Raw genomic sequence first — 22,975 nt, 5'->3', positions numbered from 1 at the left:
TATTATGCCAGAAAGCACAACCGTTTATTGAGTCTCCTTTCCTTTTTTGTCTTAAGTACTTACCTTCTTCTTTCTTCGATATTTATAGATGTCCGCATACTCTCTGCAAAATAAGAGACAGTCAACTTAAAGAGTTTAAAGCTCAGTGAAAGCCACTTTATGAAAACAGAAACTATGAGGGCTGGATAAACAGTATAGGGGATTAAGACACTCGTTTTGCCGGCAACTGACCCCAGTATGATGCCCACCCACTGTGTGTGGCCCCCTGAACACTGCCAGGGGTCACTCCTGATCACAGAACTGGACCCTAAACCCCAAAATAAACTGAGGAACTGAAGTCCTGGTTTTCAGATATACTAGCCAGGAGATGAAAGTGCATCCAGTCCCAAACAGGATACAGACCAGTTACATCAGTAATGATTTCCAGCCTCAGGAGTTCAAAAGTCCCCCAAAGAGTCCTGCTCAATTTCATTTCATTTGTGAAAGACCAGAGAGTTTTCTTTCAACAGATAAGTGATCTGACCCACTGGTGCATTTGGCAGCACCTCTGCCCTGGGGATTTTTCATGGCCATAAAAGAGTAACCTAACGTCTTTTAAGTTTTTAACCACTGACTCATGGTGTTCTCCAACTTGTCTTCTTCATGAACTCTTCCATGATTATGGAGCAAGATTTACTGCTGTCAGTGAGCTGGCAAGAGCCCAAGAGACTTTTACTCAAGGGTTAAAGTCAGTAGAAGAACTAAAATCCAATCCAAAACCAGACCCATCCCCTTCTCCTATATCACAGAGCCTTCTTCCAACCGCCACCTTTACTTTCTATGACCAGTGAGGGTATAAACGCACACATCTCACTTCCAACTCTTCTCTATCCAGACTAACTCAAATAACTGCTGTCATGTTTGGGAATACTGCTCCCACATGATTGTCTCGAGGGGAAGCACCTTCTTGGTCTATTCTGTGTGTTGAACTTTAGTCTCAGAAACTTGGTGGACTTTCTTCATTCAATTCCCAATTTCTCTTTTTCTAATACAAACTTTCTTTTTTTATTAAATCATCATGAGATACAGTTACAAAGCTCTCATGTTTGAGTTTCAGTCATACAATGATTGAACAACCACCCTTCCACCAGTGTACATTTTCCACCACCAATGTCCCCAGTATCCTCTCCCTCCCCACCCCTCCTCCTGCCTCTATGGCAGATAATTTCCCTTTTTTCTCTACTTTTGGACATTATGGTTTGCAATACAGATATTTAGAGGCCATCATGTTTGGTCCTTTATCTACTTTCAACACACATCTCCCATCCCAAGTGATTCCCTCCAACCATCATTGACTTAGCGATCCCTTCTCTATCCCAGATGCCTTCTCCCCAGCTCATGAGGCAGTCTTCCAACCTTCCCAACTTCTTTGATGAGGGGAAAAGATATGTCAACAGCCCATATTCTCAGTTCAGGCTTCGATATATGAATAGGTGATGGGAAAGGGAAAATCACCCTGAAAGGTGAGGTAACACAAAAGAGGAACAGGGGGTGCAGGGTTAGAGATAAATCTCCAACTCAGTTCAACAACCCAACTGTATTTTTGCTACCCCCCTCCTAGGCATGTCAGCAATAAATTAAGTCGCTAGAATCAGCTGGAGAGATAGTACAGCAGGTAGGGCATTTGCCTTGAACGCTGCCAATTCAGGTTCAATCCCCAGCACCCCATATCCCACAAGAACCACCAGGAGTTATTCTTGGACACAGAGCCAGAAGCATGGCACTGAGTGTTTGTAGGTGTGTCCTAAAAACAAAAAAATAATAATGTAAAATAAATCAGGTAATATCTATGCTTGCCAAAATGGACTCTAACCTACCCACCTAAGTAGCATCTGTATATCAAACTTCTGTGAATCTTGTATCTGTCAATCCTTTCTTTGTCTTGAATAAGGAATCCTAACAAAACTGGGAGAGGTACAAGATGCACCATAGACAGTTTCCCTGGAGTTTCAAGTTTCCCAGATGTACTCAAAACTCTGTACAAAGAAACACAAAATGATGGGGCCAGGTGGAGCCCACATGTGCACATATTTCTAAAATAAGCTGCACAACACACTTGTTCTGCAATGAGATGAAAATGACACTCCTTTTCTTTGCTCAACCATAGAAATCTGCCTGACAGAGAGCAATAGGGAAGGTTCCTAGCAAACTCTCAGAAAATTCTTAGCATTCACTGTAGTTCAAGCACTTGGCAATGAGGCTAACCAGTAAGGGGTACCATATTCCACAGACAGGCCATATAAACTGCTCTTCACAGCAGTATCTGGGCATACAGAATGCCTTTACTACTATAGGAGTTGGGATTTGGTTCTCAAGTTAGAAAGTCCCGTGAAAGGAATACCCTGGCTACATGAAATATACTGAGGGATCTTCATGTGTCTGAGATTCCAAGGCAGAACTAGTATTGTTCACACTGGAATGGAGAGCAGAGAAAGAGCACTGTAGGATAACAAAATCCCTATGCAGCTGGGGGGTCTCATGGACAAGCAAGCCCAAAGGTGCATACCTGAGGGCTGCCTGATAGTTATCCCAAGTACCACATCTATCTGCTTAGCTGACCTTAAGCACAAACTCACCTCTACTCTAATGCTAGGGCTTTTATTTGGCATAAAGAAAATTAAGGCCTGGATTAGTCTGAACCTTTTGCCTTTAGTATGATAGGTCAGCCTCCCTTCTAAGCTACAAATTGAGACTTGTCCAGTCCCAACACTCGTACTTCAGCCCATCTGGACCCATGGTCTCTGAAGATGTCAAGACTAAAAGGATTCATCATCTGACTGGCACAATAATTTTTCAGGTAATCTTCAGACAATTTTTCATAGTACCAAAAATAGGGAATGTTGAGATTTACACAAAAACATAACCTAAGCAGCAAGATAGTTGGGAGGCTGAGAACTGTTAAAGGAAGCATCACATGTAAATTGCTTTCTTGGGGGCCACAACCAACAGTGCTAAGTATTACTCCTGGCTCTGTACTTAAGAATCGTTCCTGGCAGTGCTCAGAGGACTATATGGGGTTCCAGAGATTGAACCCAGGTGGCCACATGCAATACAAAAGGCTTATCCAATATACTATCACTTCAGCCCCCATCACATGTAATTCTACCTAAGAACATAAAGCAGACCATCTCATCATGTCACTTCAAAGACCATAGAAGTGAGATGGAGTTCTCCACAGAGAGTTATGGAGTCCAATGTGTCTAAGTGCACAAACTGAGGAGGCATTGTGAAACTATGGTAAATCAATAAAATTTGAGTTGAAAAACAAACTGGATAAGCCAGGCTGAGCTCCAAACTTGAGATCTTCTACCTTGGTATAAAGCCAGTGGCTGGTCCTAGGACAAGTATCCAAGAGAGAGCACTGAACATTGATTATTTAGTTAATTAGAGCATTAGTTATTGGCTGTGGGGAGAAAGGGATGCTCTTTCACTGTTGGTGGGAATGCCGACTGGTCCAGCCTTTTTGGAAAACAATATGCACATTCCTTCAAAAACTAGAAATTGGGCTTCCATATGACCCTGAATACCTCTTCTGGGAACATATCCTGAGGGTGCAAAAAAGCATAGTAGAAATGACATCTGCACCTGTATGTTCATTGCAGCACTGTTCACAATAGCCAGAATCTAGAAACAAACCAAGTGCCCGAGAACAGACGACTGGTTAGAGAAACTTTGGTACATCTACACAATGAAATAGTATGCAGCTGTTGGGAAAAATTAAGTCATATAATTTACTTATAAGTGGATGGTCATGGAGAGTATCATGCTAAGTGAAATGAGTCAGAAAGAGTGGAACAGACATAGAAGGACTGCACTCATTTGTAGAATATAAAGTAACATAATATGCAACTGACACCCAAGGACAGTAGACGCAAGGGCTAGGAATATTGCTCCATAGTTGAAGGCCTATCTCATGAGCTGGGGAAGAAGGTAGCTGGAATAGAGAAGAGATCACTAAGTCAATGATGGTTGGAGGAATCGTTCAGGATAGGGGATGTGAAAGTAGAAAAGGACCAAACATAATAACCTATCAGTTTCTATATTGCAAACCATTATGCCTAAAAGTAGAAAGTATAGGGGAAATTGTCTGCCATAGAGACAGGGGGAGGTTTGGAAAGGGGAGGGGTATATTGGGGACATTGGTAGTAGAGAATGTACACTGGTGGAGGGATGGGTGTTCAATCATTGTATGACTAAAACTCAAACACGAAAGTTTTGTAACTGTATCTCATGGTGATTCAATTTTAAAAATAACATTAGCTATGAGCTTCATTACAGTGTTTATCTAGCTTGTTCTAGAAGGCAATAGAATGAACACTTGGTTCTGAGAAGGCATGTCACATCAATCTCTCCAGTCAACAGAAAGGGCAATAACCCAATGTCTTCACCATCCTTCTGGCCCATAAACAAACACAACTATCAGCCATGTCTAAAATCTATTACAAACATTATTGCTCTTTCCACTGGAGCCAACACTCACAAACTCTCACCTTTTGACTAAGAGAAAACAAATCCAGTTAAGAAAACAAAACCTTCTTACCATATCCCTTGACCAGTTTGGTAACTATTTTGCACATTTAGATTTTGGACCTGGAAAATTCCCACTATACTCAAAGGAAAGCCCACTGTTCCTGTGAATATATCCAACAACAGCAGTTTCTCCATTTCGAAAATCTAAACTGCATGGTATGAAAAATACGAAGAGCAAAAGATAAACTGATAAAAGAAAAATAGTACCGAAGAGTACAAGAGGGATAGCACAGGAGTTAAAGCACTTGCATGGCATCCCACCAACTATGTTTCAAATCCTCAGTACCAGGTATGGTCCCCTGAGCACAGGCAGGGGATCCTCCTGAATTTAGACAGCAAGGGACAGCCCTGAGTACTGCTAGGTGTGCCCCAAAGCCCTCCACACCCCCATACCCCCAAAATGGAGAAAAAAAAGATAGCTGAGCTGGCTTTCGGGGGAGCAGCCAGAAATGAGAAGAGGGGCAGAGTTTGCAAATTTTACAGCACAGGAAGGAAAAGCATAAAATATGCTCACTCTTGGACCTCTTTAGGAACCTTTGGGGACTTCCAATAAGAAAAATGTTTGAAGGAATCCAGTCCTGCAGCAACATAAAATTGGTTGTCTTGCAATTCTTGTGAGTTATCCAAAAGATTCCCAGTCAATGTAAATAATCTGCAAATAAGTAAAGAGAGAAAAATTGAGCTGGAGACTTCAGAGCAATGGTATGGGAATGCGAGGTAGTGTGAAATGATGCTGTTCGTGTGTGACTGTTGAAGAAATGATGTGCCTATAAGCAAAGAGAATCCAAACAGGCTAATCCAGCCCTGTGGGAGCTGTTTGTCCAAGGACTGGGCTTGTTTCCATTTTTAGATTTTTAATTAAAGTATATTTTTAATTATGTACAAGTGTTCAGAGACCCTGGAGAGCATTTTAAGCTCTCAACTTGCTGTTCAATTAATTTTAACTAATAACAGCTAAAGTTAATACAAATTGACTTATATCGCAGTAATACTTAGAAAATAAATCAGCATTTATTAGCAAAAATATGCTTTTTATAAGCAGCCAAAGACTAATATTTGTCTACTTTTAAATTTTGTACTCTTATTGGTAAAATATTAATAATTCACTCATTTATTCATTTAAGAAATTATTTCATTCATTCGATGCTGAGCCTCTTTTATGCACAGATAATGAGGTAGACATTGCCTTGGGTAGTAATTATGAATAAGAAAGTCACAGTTTCTCCAGAGTCATGGAGTATGCAAAACCTACAAAGAGGAATATACCAGAAAGGAGAAAAGTACTGGAGTTCCGGAAGAAGAAAGAGAAATTTGATGGTAGTAATCACAAGGGTGGAACAGACAGTGTTTAGTCACATGACGATATAATGACGTCATTTGAGATCTGTGGAGGTCCTGCCCAAAGTGCCAAGCCTGGGATAGTTGTTCATCCACAAAGGGTAAAATGCAATTTAAGAATTTAAGTATGGAATTCTTGACAGAGAAGTTGATGGCACGTTTAGTGAAAGTCATTGAGCATCCCATAGAGGAGTGGGATAAAGCAAAGTTTTACAGTAAACTGACCACTCTGGATAGAGTGTGACAGTGAAAACATTTTACCTGTCCGTGGAGACTAAGGAGCTGCTACTGCAGGATACAGCGTCAGATGGACAGTGTAAGGTAGAGGAGGTCAGGTCTACATTGACAGGTGCATGACACAGCTGTGAACTACGTCAGCCAGTGTAGGAGTGGAAAGAAGAGAAGGAACACAGGCATATTGAAAAGGTAGAATGTACAAAGTGCATGCTTCCCCCTCATTCATCATTCTCCATCTGTGCTTAGTGTGTATTAGAATCACCTGGAAGGCTTATTAATACACAGAGGGTCCAAGTTCTTGACTCTAAACCTATGTCGGTTCTGAGCTTTTCTTTCTCACACCTGATCTCCTCCTCTTTCTCCAACTCCTCCTTCTCCCTCACCACCGCCTCCTTTTCCTGATGCTGATGCTACTCCTAGGGTCCTATCTGAGGTCCTAGCTTTAGAGAAACTTTAGAAGGGGAGCTCCCAAGATGGGAGACCTGGAATGACCCCACCTGAGAACAGGTACTATCTGTGAGCAGTAAGTTTGTGATGTGGAGTAGAAGCCTTCTGTTTTCTGAATATAGCTCTTGTATCACTGTCTTGGAAAACACGACCTGTCCTATGAGAGGGTTCAGAAACCAGAGCTAGTGTCCCTCGGGGAAGCCTATCAGGAAAGGTCCTGAGCAGGGGCTACTGAGGAAGATGAGATACTGACCAATCTCCAGGGTTGCTCCACCCATAGTCTCTTCCCCTGGGGCTGGAAAGCAAAGTTCTAAAGAGTAGAGTTGTTGGCAGATTCCAGCAGAAGCAAATATCTTGGAACATACGGACCAAGAATTTAACATAAACATGAAAAATTATAGTAAGTTATTATAAGATAACATTGGGTTTGTCCTTTCAGCCTTGCCAAAGGGAACTTAGTTTACCTTAAAGCAATGTCCTTTCTGTATGGACACAGGAAGACAGTTAATGTTATGCTTTGTAACTTGGGAGCTGATTGACTCCAATACTATTTACTCCTGGGCATTTCTCGACTTAGTTGCCCTTGTTCCTAGCACCCAAAAGCAGGGTCCCGATGAGGAACGGAATGGACCCAGGGCAAGCTGTGAGCTACCCTGGCATAGAAAAGGGCAGACCAAAGTGCCACAATACTCAACTATAAGTTGAGAGCTTGGTCATAGACAAATGCTGTCATGATCCAAAAGTAACGATGAGACTAGGACCCTACTGCTGTTAGAAAGACTAACCTGACCTGAGGACTGGTCTGGAATATATAGTGAGATGTCCTCAGGAAGAACTAAACTTTAAGTCTGATATATCTCTTACTGTGCTAATATAGAATGACATTGTTAGAAACATTTGCAGTAGATTTACTACAACTATTTAAGTGGATTATTCACTGAGGAAAGAAGAAAACAACACACCCTTGTTTGGATCCCACCCTTGAGCAGATTTCCTAGTAATCTGGAGTAATCTCCTTAGATGAGATTTGTTAATTTCCTGGAGAAGTGGTCTTACCCCTCTTTGTGATTTGTTAATGTTCAACCCACCTTTGTGTTATTGCCCTATGTGATTGCTATATAAACTAACACTGTACCAGAAGAAGAAGAGAAGACACAGAAGAGAAGGGAGGGGTAAGACAGAAGCAAGGAGAAGAGACAGAAGTGGAGAGAAAACACAGAGGCAAGACAGAAGACACAGAGGTGGTGAGAGAAGACACAGAAGTAGAGACAGAGAGAGGTTGGAAGAGACCAGAGGAGAGAGTACGGAGACAGAGGCAGAGACAGAGAGACAGACAGAAGAGAGCACAGCGGCACACACAGAAGCAGAACAAAAGGAGGAGCCTTCCCAATTCAGTCCATACACAGTAGCTCAAGAGCACTGAACGCAAGCGGCGAGAAAGAGACCGCCGCCTCGAGAGCCCTCGAACAACACAACACAACACACATCACACCCTCCCACATGCACATCCTTTGTATTTTTTACAAGGTATCATGCTTCACATTACTGCTAATAGTTTCATGTCTATGTTGTTCCAGCACTGCCCAAAGCACCAGGGTGCCTGCTTCCTTCACCTCTGTTCCCTGGGTCTCTCTACTCACCCCTCTGCCAGTACTAGGTAAGTTCAGTTCTGTGGACTCTCCAGTTCTGTTGTCTTTGGCCATCTGTGGCTCCTTTGCTCCCTATCCTTATAACCCAACTTTGAGATAAGTCATTCTGTATCTGTCATTTTCCTTCTGACTACTTCATTCAGCATGACATACTTTAGTTCCAGCCCTGTGGTGGGAAATTGCATGATTTCATCTTTCCCTACACCTGCACAATCTCCTACTGTATATATATATATATATATGGCATATATATATGCCATAACTTCTTTATCCTTTCATCTGTTTGTGGACATTCAAGTTGTTTCCATATCCTGTCTATTGTACTACATGTGGCAATGAACCTAAGTGTACATTAACTCTTCCATATTAATGTTTTGTGTTTAAAGGATAGGTGCCAAGAAGTGGCATCTGAGTTATATGGGAGCTCTAGTCTTACTTTTTTTGAGAAATCTCCATATTGCATTCCACAGAGGTTGACCCAAATGACATTCCTACTAACAGTGAATAAGGTCTCCTTCTCACCACATCTCTAACACTGGATATTTCCAGTCTTTTAGATAGACATCATTCTCACTGGTGTGAGATAATATCTCATTCACAGCACTGTAACACTGTCCTCCTGTTGTTCATTGGTTTTTGCTCAAGTGGGCACCATTAACACCTCCAATGTGAGACTTGTTGTTACTGTTTTTGGCATATCAAATATGCCATGGTAGCTTTCCAGGTTCTGCTGTGTGGGCAGGATACTCTCAGTAACTTGCTGTGCTCTCCAAGAGGGATGGAGGAATCGAACCCAGGTCGGCTGCATGTAAGGCAAATGCCATACCCACTGTGCTATCGCTCCAGTCCATATCTCATTCATAAACATCACTTTTTTATTTTAAAATAGAGGATATAGGGGCCAGAGTGATAGTGTAGCAGGTAGAGAACCTTGAACACGGCCAACCCAGGTTCAACCCAGGTTCTATACCCAGTATCCTATATGGTCCCCCAAGCACCTCCAGGAGTAATTCTTGAGTGCAGAGCCAGAAGGAACCACTGATCATTGCTAGTATAACCCCAAATAAGCAAAAAAAAAATAAATAAAATAAATTTTTTAAATATTTTAAAGGGTGACAATATTGTCAATATGAAAAAAGAGCCCCTTGCCATTACAGAAAAATGTCAAAGATAAACATTTGAAACTAGAATAATAGGAGGAAAGAGCACAATAGCAGAACAGAAATTAGGTGAAAGATACAACCTGGAATATGAACCTGCAAGATTTTCCTAAAAGGAAGTGGGGAATGAGATAATATCACTATATCACTGTCATCCTGTTATTCATCGATTTGCTTGAGTGGGCGCCAGTAATGTCTCCATTCATCCCTGTCGCGTACTAGGGTAGCCCAATGGCGTATCGGGGGCTCTTTCAGGATCAAGGGAATGAGGACCATCATTGTTACTGTTTTTGGCATATCGAATAAGCAACAGGTAGTTTGCCAGGCTCTTCCATGCAAGCGAGATACTCTTGGTAGCTTGCCAGGCTCTTTGAAAGGGACGTAAGCTTTTGGGACGGCCTCTAATCGCCTTTACAGGTGTTTCCAATCTACCGAATGTAAACTTTTGGTCGACTGGTATGTTGTAACGATCTGCACACTCACAAACATGCACCTGCCTGCATCTCTAGGCAGCACCTGGAACATTTGCAGCCTCAGGTTGATCTCCTCCAGGTTGATGGAGTGTGCCCAAAGGTTGTTGAGCACTTGGCAGGGTCCCGTTGAGGTCCTGTTGAGCAGGACCCTATCGAGGAGGGTCTGCGCCACGTTGAACACCTGCGCCGAGTCCCAGGTCACCTGGTGGTTGGCTGACAGCACCCCACAGTGGATGAGCCACTGTGCACACTGCCGTCATGGCTCTATGTCCGACAGCACTACGACTCAGCCCTGTTGGGGCAGGTGGTGATGCTGCGGCCGCTGCCATGGTTTCTCCATGTTCCACTGACTCTTTCAAAACAGCCGGTGAAGTTCATCAGGAATCATGCATAGAGTTCCATGCTGGGCATGCCGAGCACATGTTGTCGAAGGCAAGATATGGCGAGCCAGGTTCGGGAAAGCACAAGGGGTTCAGGTAGCTCTGGCGCTATCTTGCTTCCAATCGAATATGGTGTAATTACGGAAAATGAGTAGGAAGTGTCTTATGATGTGTGGCACAGCCACAAAAGCGGCCGTGCGGTTTAGGAACATGTCCATTCATGCATAAAAGTCAAATAAAAATTGATTAAAGACTTCAAAATCAAGTATAGTTCAATAAGATACATAGAGGAAAACATAGAAATAATTCTCCATGACACTGAACTTGGTGACTATTCAAAGAAGAAATGCCACTGACCAAGTAAATGGAAGCAAAGATAAACAGATGGAATTGCATTCAACTAGAAGCTTCGGCACCTCAAAGGAAATGATGACCAGAATACAAAGATAACACACAGATTGGGAGAAATTATTTTCCCACCATAATCTGAAAAAGGGTTACTATCCAAGAAACATAAAGCACTGGGCCATCTTGCTGCACACAGCAGTTAACAGTCCTGGCGGGCACCACAACACCAGAGAATTCTCCGGGCCCCAGACAGAGCCGATATCACAGGAAGGCCCCAGATGGAGCAGGTGCCATCTCCCTGCCTTCTCCAGAAGGAATCCCAGTGACCATGAGCTACTACAAGCATGGCTCCAATATGTGGGTACCAGAACTATTCATCTGAACCACATGATGGCACTGGAACCAGGCAGTTCTTTCCCGGTCCCCAGTATGCCCTGAAGCCAAAAAACATGCTCTCATCCCTCCTCCGGTGCCATCTTGCCACACACAGAGTTAAGAGTCCTGGTGGGCACCATAACACCAGAGAATTCTCCAGGCCCCAGACCGAGCCGATATCATCGGGAGGTCCCAGATGGAGTAGATGCAGTCTCCCTGCCTTCTCCAGAAGGAATCCTGGTGACCATGAGCTTCTACAAACATGGCTCTGGCATGGGGATACCAGGACTATTCCACTTATGCAGTCACGCAAACTTTCCTGCTATGCAAAGTGAAAAATGGAAAATAAATGATCTAGCATCTGCCCCTGGAAGGCAGGCCTGAATAGTGGTGGGAATATCCGAGCAAAATGTAATGCCCAAAACTAGAGAGAGAGTATCTGAGAAATTGTCTGCTGTAGAGGCAGTGTAAGGACTGGGATGGAAGTGGAGGGGATAATGAAGATATTGGTGGTGGAAAGTTTGCACTGGTGGAGGGATGGGTGATCAATCATTGTATAGCTGAATATCAAAAATGGAAACTTTGTTAACTATCTCACCATGGCTCAATAAAATTTAAAAAAAAACATGAAGCAACCTTATGAAAAAAAACAAGGAGAAAAGATGAACAGAAATTTCCTCAAAGAAGAAAACAAATGGCCAAAAGGGATATGAAAAACTTCGCCATATCACTCACCATCAGGGAAATGCAATCAAAACAACTACAAGATATCACCTCATACCAGAAAGATAGGCACACATCAAAAACAACCATCAGTGATATCACCGATATGAGGGAAAAGAGACCCTCATTCAACAGACCACCAAGCAAATGATGCTTGAAGGGCTCGCTTAGGATGGAAGATGTGTGCTGCAAGTAGACTATGGACTGACCATGGCGACCACTTAGTACCTGTATTGCAAACACTAACACCCAAAAGGAGAGAGAGAGTTAAAGAGAATGTGCCTGCCACAGAGTTGGGGGGGAGGGAGGCTTGGGAGGGGTACTGGGAACATTGGAGGTGGAGAATGGGCACTGGTGGAGGGATGGGTACTCGATCACTGTATGACTGGAATGTAATCATGAACGTTTATAAGTCTGTAACTATACATCACTGTGGTTCATTAAAAATAAAAGTATCTTAAAAAATAAAAGATTGGGGCTGGAGAGATAGCACAGAGGGTAGGGCGTTTGCCTTGCACGCGGCCGACCCGGGTTCGAATCCCAGCATCCCATATGGTCCCCTGAGCACCGCCAGGAGTGATTCCTGAGTGCATGAGCCAGGAGTGACCCCTGTGCATCGCCCGGTGTGACCCAAAAAGCAAAAAAATAAAAATAAAAAATAAATAAATAAAAAAAATAAAAGATTGTCACGTGCGCTTTCAACAATACATACAGGATCTGGAGGTGATGAGATTACAAGTCACTTGCCACCCGGGAAGCCTTTATGGTCTGGTTATTTGACAATTGTTCCAACCTCAGTCCTCGCTAAAAAGACTCCGTGTAGAGGCCAGGGAGAGAGTAAAGGGGTTAAGACATATATCTTACAAACTCATGACCCTGGTTCAATTTTTGGCAACCACAGACCAAAGCATCGCTGGGAGGCCCCTGAGTACCACTAGGCCCTAGTGGTCCTCAGCAACACAGGCCCTGGGCAGCACTGCATCTGCAAGTTCTGACATTAACTACCCTGGCCTGGCCAGCCAAGAATCATTGGAAGGGACACCCGGATCTTCTGAGTACCTCTTAGAAGGTCCAAACTAAATAATGAAATAAATAACAATAAAATCCCGCTGCAGTATTTTCCTCAAACCCTGTGTTTCTTCATCATCTGAATCAATAGCCCTCTTCCGTGTTCTCTCTGCACCAAGTACTATTTAAGCACCTAAGAAATATTATAATTCTTGAAAAAGTGGGGGTATTTTTCTTTCCAGATTTCCAGATGTAGACACAAGCACTTGAATGAAAAAAAACACAGTACAGAAGATAAGGTGCGTGCCCTTACATGTAGCCAACCCCAATCTGGTTCCCAGGACCACATGGTCTCCATATGCACCAGCTGCAGTCCTGGCGGCCTCTGAGCAGTCAGGACTCATGTGACCCTGCATCATCAGACACTCACACTGAGCTGCAGGCCTTGGTGGCCAGGAGGGGCCCCTGGGCCTCCTGATAGAGACACAGGGAAGTAGGTAGGGCAAGATCAGGAGTATGGCCCTAATGAAAGGAAATATTGGTATAGAATGTCACAAGAGTAAGCCTTGATGATGCCTAATTTTCTGGATGACCTAAATTCTGCACAATAACATAGATGACCAATAATCTAGATGTCCTAACAATCTTTTTTTTTAAAGAAATATTTTATTGAACTACCGTGAAAAAAAGAGAAAAAAAAACAAAGCTTTCAGGTTTAAGTCAGTCAAATACTGATTAAACCACCATCCCTTCACCAGTGCACCCGTTCCACCACCAAGAACCCCAATACACCCCCCTCCCATCCCACCCCCCATCTAAGTAGCTAATGATATTCCCATTATTCTCTATATATATATTGAGTACAGTCCATATTTCCATTGTCCTAACAATCTTAATGACCAAACACCAGAAGATAATGGTCTTAACATTCTCACTCCTATTTTTTAATTTTTTTTATTTTATTGAATCACCGTGAGATAGTTACATGCTTTCATGTTTGGGTTACAATCTCACAATGATCAAACACCCATCCCTCCACCAGTGCACATTCCCCACCACCAATATCCTGGGTATAACCCCCTTCCCCACCCTCCCTGCCTCTATGGCAGACAATATTCCCCATACTCTCTCTCTACTTTTGGGCATTATAGCTTGCAACACAGACACTGAGAGGTCATCATGTTTGGTCCATTATCTACTTTCAGCACATATCTTCCATCTCGACTGATTCCTCCAGCCATCATTTTCTTAGTAATCTCTTCTCTATTCCATCTGCCTTCTTCCCTCCACTCATGAAGCAGTCTTCCAGCTATGGGGCAATCCCCTGGCCCTTGTATCTACCGTCCTTGGGTGTCAGCCTCATGTGATGCTACCCTACACTCCACAAATGAGTACAGTCCCTCTATGTCTGTCCCTCTCTTTCTGACTCATTTCACTTAGCATGATACTCTCCATGTTTATCCATTTATAAGCAAATTTCATGACTTTATCTCTCCTAACAGCTGCATAGTATTCCATTGTGTAGATGTACCGAAGTTTCTTTAACCAGTCATCTGTTTTAGGGCACTCAAGTTGTTTCCATATTTTGGCTATTGTGAACAGTGCTGCAATGAATATATAAGTACAGATGTCATTTCTACTGTCCTTTTTTGCATCCTCAGGATATGTCCCCAGAAGTGGTAATGCAGAGTCATGTGGAAGCTCAATTTCTAGTTTTTGAAGGACTGTCCATATTGTTTTCCAGAAAGGCTGGACCAGTCGGCATTCCCGCCAAGAGTGAAGGAGCGTCCCTTTTTTCCCCACATCCATGCCAGCACTGGTTGCTTTTGTTCTTTTTGAATGTGTACCAGTCTCTGTGGTGTGAGATGATATCTCATTGTTGTTTTGATTTGCATCTCCCTGATGACTAGTGATGTCTCACCCCTATTTTAATGGCCCACATTCTTAGAACACAGTAAAGAATGCTTACCCAGCACCTCCCCTTTTGTTAAAAAGGTGTGAAAGAGGACAGGTTTCTGCTTTCTCTGGAATTCTACCTCAGGAGACCCCTCCCATAATCTAGAAGGTTCTCTTCATTCTTTTCCTTTCCTTTTCCTTCCCTAAAATAAAATCTTTTTAAAATTCCGCCATTTGATCTCAGTTCCTTGCTTTCCATCCTGTTTGCCTGAGCACCTGTACCTGCCTACTATAACAATACTTGGAAAGTGCCCAAGCCCCTCCACCTCCAAACCAAGGAAGTTAAGCATCTTCACTGCAACACAGATGGAGGTAGCAAAGAGTTTATGCCCCAGGTCTGCTTATGGCCCCATGCTCTCTTCTCCCCTCATAGAATTCGTTTTCCCAGTCAACAACTGAGTTTCAAAGCAGACACTAGTTCTCCATACAGCTTCTCGTGACCTCTGACTAGGCAGCTCACTCAACCAGCTGTACAAAGATTAATGTTGGCTCATTAACAACGTCAGGGTGTTGGTCTTAGTCTTCTTAAGCTGTTCGCACCACACAGAGAACAGCTACAACTCAAACTGTTCTACAGATAAAAGAGAACCTTACCTTCGAACACCTCCAGAAGGAAAGACTTTTTCTCCAACTGTGCCCAGCACATTACTCCAATCCTGCATTGTGAATCTGGGTATAATAATCTTTACAGGTGGGATACGTAATTTTCCATTTGTGAAAACACTGCAAAATTGAAAAAACATTCAGTAGCACTTTATTTTTTTTTACAGTTAACAGATATGTTTCTCTTTTTTTTCTTTTCTTTATTTTTTATTGAATCACCATGTGGAAAGTTACAAAGCTTTCAGGCTTAAGTCTCAGTTACATAAGCTCGAACACCCATCCCTTCACCAGTGCACATATTCCACCACCAAGAACCACAGTAAACCCCCCCAGCCCCCCCAGCTCCCTAGCCCCCCACCCCACCTGTGTAGCTGATAAATTTCACTTTACTTTGATTACATTTAAACAAAAAACTCACTATTATTATTTGGAGTTTCCTCCCCCCCCCCAAGAGTTGGACCTGCTGGGAAGGAAGCATTTGATAATTTGTTTTCAGTAGCACTTTAGATTTGTAAAGAAAATGCTGGAAAGCCACCGTAACACCCTGAACAACCTCACAACCCTCACCCCACTCTACAGAAGCTTCCATCTTCTGTAGGAAAACCTTCCAGCTTTGAAGTAGCAATGACACCAAGCAATGATGATTCCTAGAACATAAAACACCCAGATGAAAAGAAAAACAACTCTATGCTTTTTAAAAGCATGCTTCACCACGATATTAAAAAATGGAAGAAAACTGTGTTCCTTTGGAAATGTTTACCTTTCAAAAGAAAGTTATTTTCCCTTCTCATGTAGCCAAGACAGTGTCCTAAAGGAAATAATATAAATCTATTGAAATGATAATAGAAACAATTTCACACTTGCATTTTTAAGGAAGATTTACAGATCCCAGTGAGGTTATTTTTAAAATATTTTTTTCCTGTGTGTTGAGGCAGGAGGATAAAGATTGGCATTTCCATTTTCCAAGTACAATCCAAAGTTTTCATTCTCAGAAGTTAATGAGGGGACCCTAATTATTGCTTGAAATAAACTGGTCCAGACTTTTTGGAAGACAACAAAGACATTCCTCAAAAAACTAGGAATTGAGCTTTCATGTGACCCAGTAATTTCAATTCTTAGTATCTACTCAAGACTCCAAAAACTCTATTTAAAAAAAATTGTATTCTTATGTTTATAGCAACACTATTCATAGAAAATAGGGAAAATCTGGAAATAAGCCAAACGCCCAAGAACAGATGACTGAATAAAGAAAATATGTCTATTAGACCATAAGAAAAGATGAAGCCTTTTACAATTTGCTTATACGTAGATGAATATGGAGTGCAATAGGCTAAGTGAGGTGGGTCAGATGTAGAGGGATAGACACAGAGTGATCTTACTCATATGCTTGATATAAAAAAACATAATCAGGGACAACTAAAGCCCAAAGGAAATAGAAACAAAGATCAGGAGAACTGGACCTTACTAGGAAACTTGGGGGCAGGGTGAAGGGCGTGCGGTATATGTTGGAGAAGAGACCATGATAAACAGTGATAAAGGAAAGTGATCACTCAGGATCAGGACTAGGTGCTGAATGGAGGTAAAGTGATGTGCATGATACTTCATCAGTAACAGTATTCTAAACCACTGTGCCTATAAGGGGAGTGGAGGGAAGGAAAACAGAAAAATGTGCCTGCCTCTATGGGGGAAGGAGGGAAACTGAAGACATTGGTGGAGGGAAGTGCACACTGGTGAAGGGACTCATGTGGGAACACTGTAGATCTGAAAATCTTGATTAACTTTGCAACTTTGTCATTTATGGTGATTCAATTAAAGGAAATTAGGAAGTTAATGAGTCCTAATATTTTGTGGAAGGCACCTGACAACAGTCTCAAATTCTGTGATTCATATTAGAACAATCATGAAGCTTAAGTCTAGAAATAATAGTATTTTTAAATACAACTGAATTTTACAATCTGCTTCTTTTTCATTTTTATGTTGTTACTTACTGCTATTTTTATTGGGGTCTTTTTGGTTTGGTTTGGTTTGGATTTTTTTTTCTTTTTTTTTTTCTTTTGCTTTTTGAGTCACAACCGGCAATATAATTCCTGGCTCTGCACTCAGGAATTATCTTGGTGGTGTTCAGGGGACCATATGGGATGCCGGGGGTCAAACCCCGGTCAGTCGCAAGCAAGGCAAACATCCTGTTCTGCTATCTCTCCAGTCCTATTTTCTCTTTAAAATAAAATCACTAAAGTTAAAGAAATATATCTATCCTAGATAAAATATAAATGTTAATTTAACACTTGTGCACAATAAAAAGAAGCCAATTTCTCTGCAAAGGTCTGTGACACAAAACTTCCAATCAACCCAGACTCTACATTCTTACATCCTTAGGATAGTGCCCCCAAACACACCCTAGAAAGGAATGGAATGCTCTATGCCTGTTAGATCACATTTTTTTCTATATAAGATTAGTACTGCAATAAAGATTTGTTACAATGTTTCTAATGGCTTAAGTCAGAAGACTTTTCAAAAACAGGTTACTACTCACAGTAAGTCTTTTAACAGTTGTGCTTGGAGCTAGAGACACAGAGAGTCAAGTCTCATGCCTTGCATGTGGCCAGCCCATTTAATCCTGGGCATCACAAGGTCCTCAAGCACTGCTTAGTACAGCTCTGCAGGCCCCTCAGCACCGTCAGGAGTGGACCAGGTAATCCCAACACCACATGGCCTGAACAGCACTGCCCCCTTGGGACCTTGATTTGAACCACAGGCACAGTTGGCAGATAATTGCTAAAAGTGTCCCTGGCCTTCTGAGCAGCCACAAATAAAAAAACTTCGCTGTAATTTTGCTATTTTTAAGTTATTCAACATATATTCTTTTTCTGAATGAGAAACCAGACAAGCTATTAAGGACCGAAATGTGCCCCGCCTCCCAAAAATACCTGTGCTTCTGGAAGATGAATACAGACATGCAGACAATGTTGATGGACCTAGAAAGGGGCACAATTTTCCCACGGGACAACTAGTAATGTAGATCTACAAGAGTGTGGGGATCAATAATCACTTGTAAAAAAACTAAGGCACGCCAATGGGCGTGTGCACTCGAGAGCTCTCCGGGCGGCTCTGTCTCACTGTCCGCGTTCGGTGCTCTGTAACCACTGTGTATGGGCTGGATCGGAACGGCCGTTGGCCAAGGACAGGCGAAGGAAGAACGAGGACCAAGCCTGTTGCTGATTAGTTACCATTTATTCAATCTTCCCTCTTTCTCATCTCCTGCACTCCTAGCTCCGTCCTCTCTCTGGATCTACTGCAGCCTTTCTCCCATCTCTCTCCTCCCTTTTTCCTCTCTCACCCTTGCCCCTATGTTACACACTGCCAGGTAGCAAAATCAACATAAGAAAGCCCTTCCTGAGGACTGTAAGGTTCAAAGGGAACACAACCTAGGGATATTCCAAAACCCTTCCTGACTGCCAGTAGGCAAAATACCTCTTAAGGGTTTTTTCTCCTCTCCTTATTCCAAACACTCATTAACATCTTAATACTAGTTATTTTTTGTATGGACATAGCAAGAGATATATTGAGGCTTGCAAGGCAGCTCTCCTGGCAACATCTTGCCACAGACTCAGACTACAGTATTTAGGCCAGATTAATCATTCCTCACCCTAGCAGAGTCCAAATCTAATTATCACTGTTTGGATCATGACAACATTTGTCCATGATCAAGCTCTTAACTTATAGTTAAGCATTAGGCACTTTGGCCAGGCCCATCTCGATGCCAGGGTAGCACACAACTCACCGATTGCCCTGGGTCCATCTCGTCCCTCGTCAGGACCCTGCTTTTGGGGGTGCTAGGAAGTAAGGGCAGCGGAGACTTAGGTCAAGAGAACAGATGCCCAGGAGGAAAATATCATGTAGAGTCAAATGACTCCCAGGTTACAAAAGCATAGCATTTGCTACAGTCTTCCTCTATCCATACAAAAGGACATGGCTCTGAATAAACTATGCAAAGGACTCAAGGAGAAGAGAAAAACAATATTTACAAGTCAACAGAACACTAAGAAAGAAGCTATAAATAAACACAGAGGAATGGGAGCACCGTAAAGAAAGTAACCCAATAAACCTAAACTACCTGAGGCTATGTTATCCTACAATCACTGACTTAATTGCAAGGTTTGCTCGGATAAAATGGCAACCGGGACCCAATGACCGGCTGATGAGACAGCAGCATTCCCGGAACCAGGGATCACCCTGTCTCCAGCATGGAAGACAGAACTTAAGACCCACGTGGCAGCGGGAGGCCACCAGGCTGCATTCCATGCTTCCTCACCGTCAACCGTGCTACAGATATGCATTGGTTCCACGAGTCTTGGTTCCCTTTCCCACCCAAGACAACTTAAAAGCCCCCTTAGTTTCTCCCAGGCTCTACACCAGCCTCATCCGAGGTTCATGGAGTTCACCCTTGGAGCGCACCCCAATAAACTCCTATTTCCTTTACTTTATTTGTCTCTGTCCCTCTGTCTGCTCTGGACAGGGTTTCCAAATCTATCACTAATCTTTCTAATCCATGAGTCCAATCCACAGAAATGTGACAGAGAGTTACATGGAAAGATTTTTGTATGTGTGTGGTTTTATTTAATAAAACAACCTAAATTTTCAGCTATGACAAAATGATGAAATAAATTGTCATGTAGCCATTCAATAATTAATTATGCTGCCATTTAAAGTTAGTGTGAAGATTTACTTTATGGGGAAAATAAATATAATTACTGCTATTAAAAACACAGAGACAGATGATAGCACAGTGGGCAGGGTGCTTATTTTGCACATGGCCAACTAAGGTTCAATCCCTGACAATCTGCACCACATATGGTGCCCCAAGCTCTACTAGGATTGATCACTGAATGCAGAGTCAGGAGTAAGCCTCGAACATCACCAGGTGTGGACCCAAAACAAACACACACACATTCACACAGACACACAGATACACACACACAATCACAATAGCAGGCACAAAGGGAAAATATTTTAAGATATTCTATACCTATAAGTCTGATGTATAACCTACATAGCAAGCCAAAGAAAAATAGTCCTGCAACAGAAAGAAAATAGATGCTCCCCAATGTTAAGAGTGGTTGTAGCTAGTGAGTGATTTTTATTTTATTTTTTATACTTATTCAGGTTTCACCTTTTATAAAAGTTCTGCGTATATCACTTGTATCACTTGTCATCCTGTTGCTCATTGATTTGCTGGAGTGGGCACCAGTAATGTCTCCATTCTTCCCTGTCACGTGCTAGTGTAGCCCAATGGTGTCTGCTCGCTCCAGGAACACGAAGAGCCTCAAACCATTTGTTCAGGGTCTTGATGAAGAAATCTGATCATCTCATAGGTGGGCGGCCACACATTCTTTTGACGACGTCCTGTGGAATCCAGTCGGTAATGGCTCTAGTACCGCGGCCATCTCTGAATCACATTACGTGTCCGGCCCATCTGATTTTTGACGCCTTGGCAAACAAGGCAGCATCCCTGATTCTCAATCATCAGTTGAGGTCGGAACTCGGGATTCCTTCTCTCACTTCAGTGAAAGGTGATACTCCAAGCATAGCTCTTTCGATTCCTCTTTGGGAGACCTGAATAGCGTTCTCATCCTGTTTTCATAGGACCCAGATCTCTGAGGTGTATGTTAGTGCAGGAAGGAATTAGTGCAGGTGGAGTCAAAAAGATGTGCCCAGAGCTGGAAGTTCTTCATCCTCTTAACAACTTTGACACTCTTGAAGGAGTTCCACACCACTCTCTTCCACTCTCTTCCTCCTGCACAGCTCAGGTGCCAGGTCGTTTGTCATGTTGAGTTCTCAACCTAGGTACACATAACTGCTATATTTGGAGATGTTCATTCCACTGAGAGCAAGTGGAACATCAGGAACCAGTGTATTGATGAGTACTGGTGGCAGATTCTTCGGGTGCTTGGGTCTGACCTTATCTGTATGCTTCTTTACCAACGAAATGGTGTGTTGGATTTCAGAAGGTAGAATGCTTGGAACATATCCATCCTGTGCAATTTGGTATGTGGGCAGGTGGACGTGGCTGTTGAAGAGATCTGAGTAGAAGTAGTGGATAACCTTCTCCACTGCCCCTCTAGAAGATGTGATAGATCCATCAGGATGTCAGAGGGCAGTCATCTTGGTCTTATAGTTGATGAAGGACAGGAGGGCATTGCGAATATTTCTCCCAGCATCTGCTGCATTGGCCAACACTGCTGCTGTTCTCTCTTTGAGATCTTCCTTTATCACTTCTCTGCACAGCTTTTCGAGCTCAGACGTTAGTTTGTGATTGCCTGAGGCTCGTGCCAAACCACGTTGGCAAATGAACTCGAGAATTTCTGAAGACAGGCGTTTTTTTGTGGCTTTCTATTTCCCTCACGGCGTTCCTTGCACAATCATGGAGGTGCTGAACCAGTCGATTATATTCCCCGTTGATGTTGTCAATGACGGCATCTTCCCATGCTGCCGCAATAGTGCCAAAAAGCTCCCAGTTGGTGGTTGTTCTGGGAGTTCTCTTCTTAAACTTTGCAGTCCTTTCTCCCTGCTCTGTGATGTAAAATTTCACATGAAGGAGACAATGATCTGATCTTGTTTGGAATTTCAGGACAACAGCAACATTGGTCAGGCAAAACCGTCGATTATATATGATGTGGTCAATTTCATTGTGGAACTGTCCACTGGGAGACTCCCATATCCAACATTTAGAGTCGGTCTCTGGAACTGCAAATTACCATAGATGGTCTTGGCCAACATGATGAACTCAGACAGTCTCTCACCCTGTTCGTTCCATTCTAGGCCGTGGATCCAGATGCGGAATTCTTTGGGTGACCTTCTAGGTCCTATCTTGGCATTAAAATCACTGACAATGACCTTGTAGAAGGTGTGGTCTTCTTTATAGAACTTTTCCAACTCCATGTAGAACTTCTCAATTTGTTCTTCATCATAGTTGGATGTTGGTGTGTAGACGATGAAGATAAAAACTGCCAGCAATAAGCCACATCTATTCAAACTTAAGCATCAGATTCGGGTTGTTAGGCATTTGAACAAATCAATGCTCATGGCCAAGTTCATATTGACAAGGACACCAGCAATGTTGATGACTTTACTGTCGCATGTTCCCAGGAACAGTTCTTCTACAGTGTTGAAAACGGTGTGATGTGTTTGATGCCTTCTCATCTCCATCAATCCAATTACGTCAAACTTAATCTTCTGTGCTTGCACCATTATGTCCTTGATGCATGCTTCTGATGCCAGTATACGTGCATTAAAAGTGCAGACAGTCATTTTGGTCCTTCTTCGTTTGGGCAGCCTAGTTCGGCCCTGAGATTTTATCTGTCTCTCCTTGCTCGTCCTTCTCAATGCTGCCGTAATGGGGGCTCTTCCATGGTTAGGGGAAAGAGGACCATTTTTGTTACTGTTTTGGCATATCGAATATGCCACAGGTAGCTTGCCAGGCTCTGCCATGTGGGTGGCATGTAGGGAGGGGGCCTCCTTCTGACTCCTCACTTATCTTCTGTAGCTGGCCCCTCCCTACTCCTCACTTATTTACTGTAGCTGGTCCTTCCCTACTCCTCACTTATCTACTTTGCATATATATATACATGTAAAATTATCAATGAATTTTTTATTTTTATAAAGGAAATAAAAGAAATGCAATTTCTAATTTACAAATTAGAAAATTGCAA

At 42.6% G+C, this 22,975-nt stretch overlaps 1 protein-coding gene across 1 annotated transcript in view; it reads right to left on the bottom strand.

The window, feature by feature from the left end:
• The window catches only part of DCDC2C (doublecortin domain containing 2C), a gene marked incomplete at its 5' end in the record, with an annotated part of 154,517 nt that overhangs the window by 97,293 nt on the left and 34,249 nt on the right, over positions 1-22,975 (bottom strand). Inside the window, 3 exons of the mRNA XM_004609419.2 lie at positions 64-103; positions 5,084-5,221; positions 15,258-15,386. Of these exons, the coding sequence (XP_004609476.2) occupies positions 64-103; positions 5,084-5,221; positions 15,258-15,386 (307 nt within the window). The remainder of the gene's footprint in view (positions 1-63; positions 104-5,083; positions 5,222-15,257; positions 15,387-22,975) is intronic.

The sequence above is a fragment of the Sorex araneus genome, chromosome X, assembly GCF_027595985.1.
Source record: "Sorex araneus isolate mSorAra2 chromosome X, mSorAra2.pri, whole genome shotgun sequence".
In the NCBI taxonomy this organism is placed as follows: Eukaryota; Metazoa; Chordata; class Mammalia; order Eulipotyphla; family Soricidae; genus Sorex; species Sorex araneus.
Note: the sequence above shows the minus strand (reverse complement) of the source record. Positions and strands in the feature narration are given on the sequence as shown.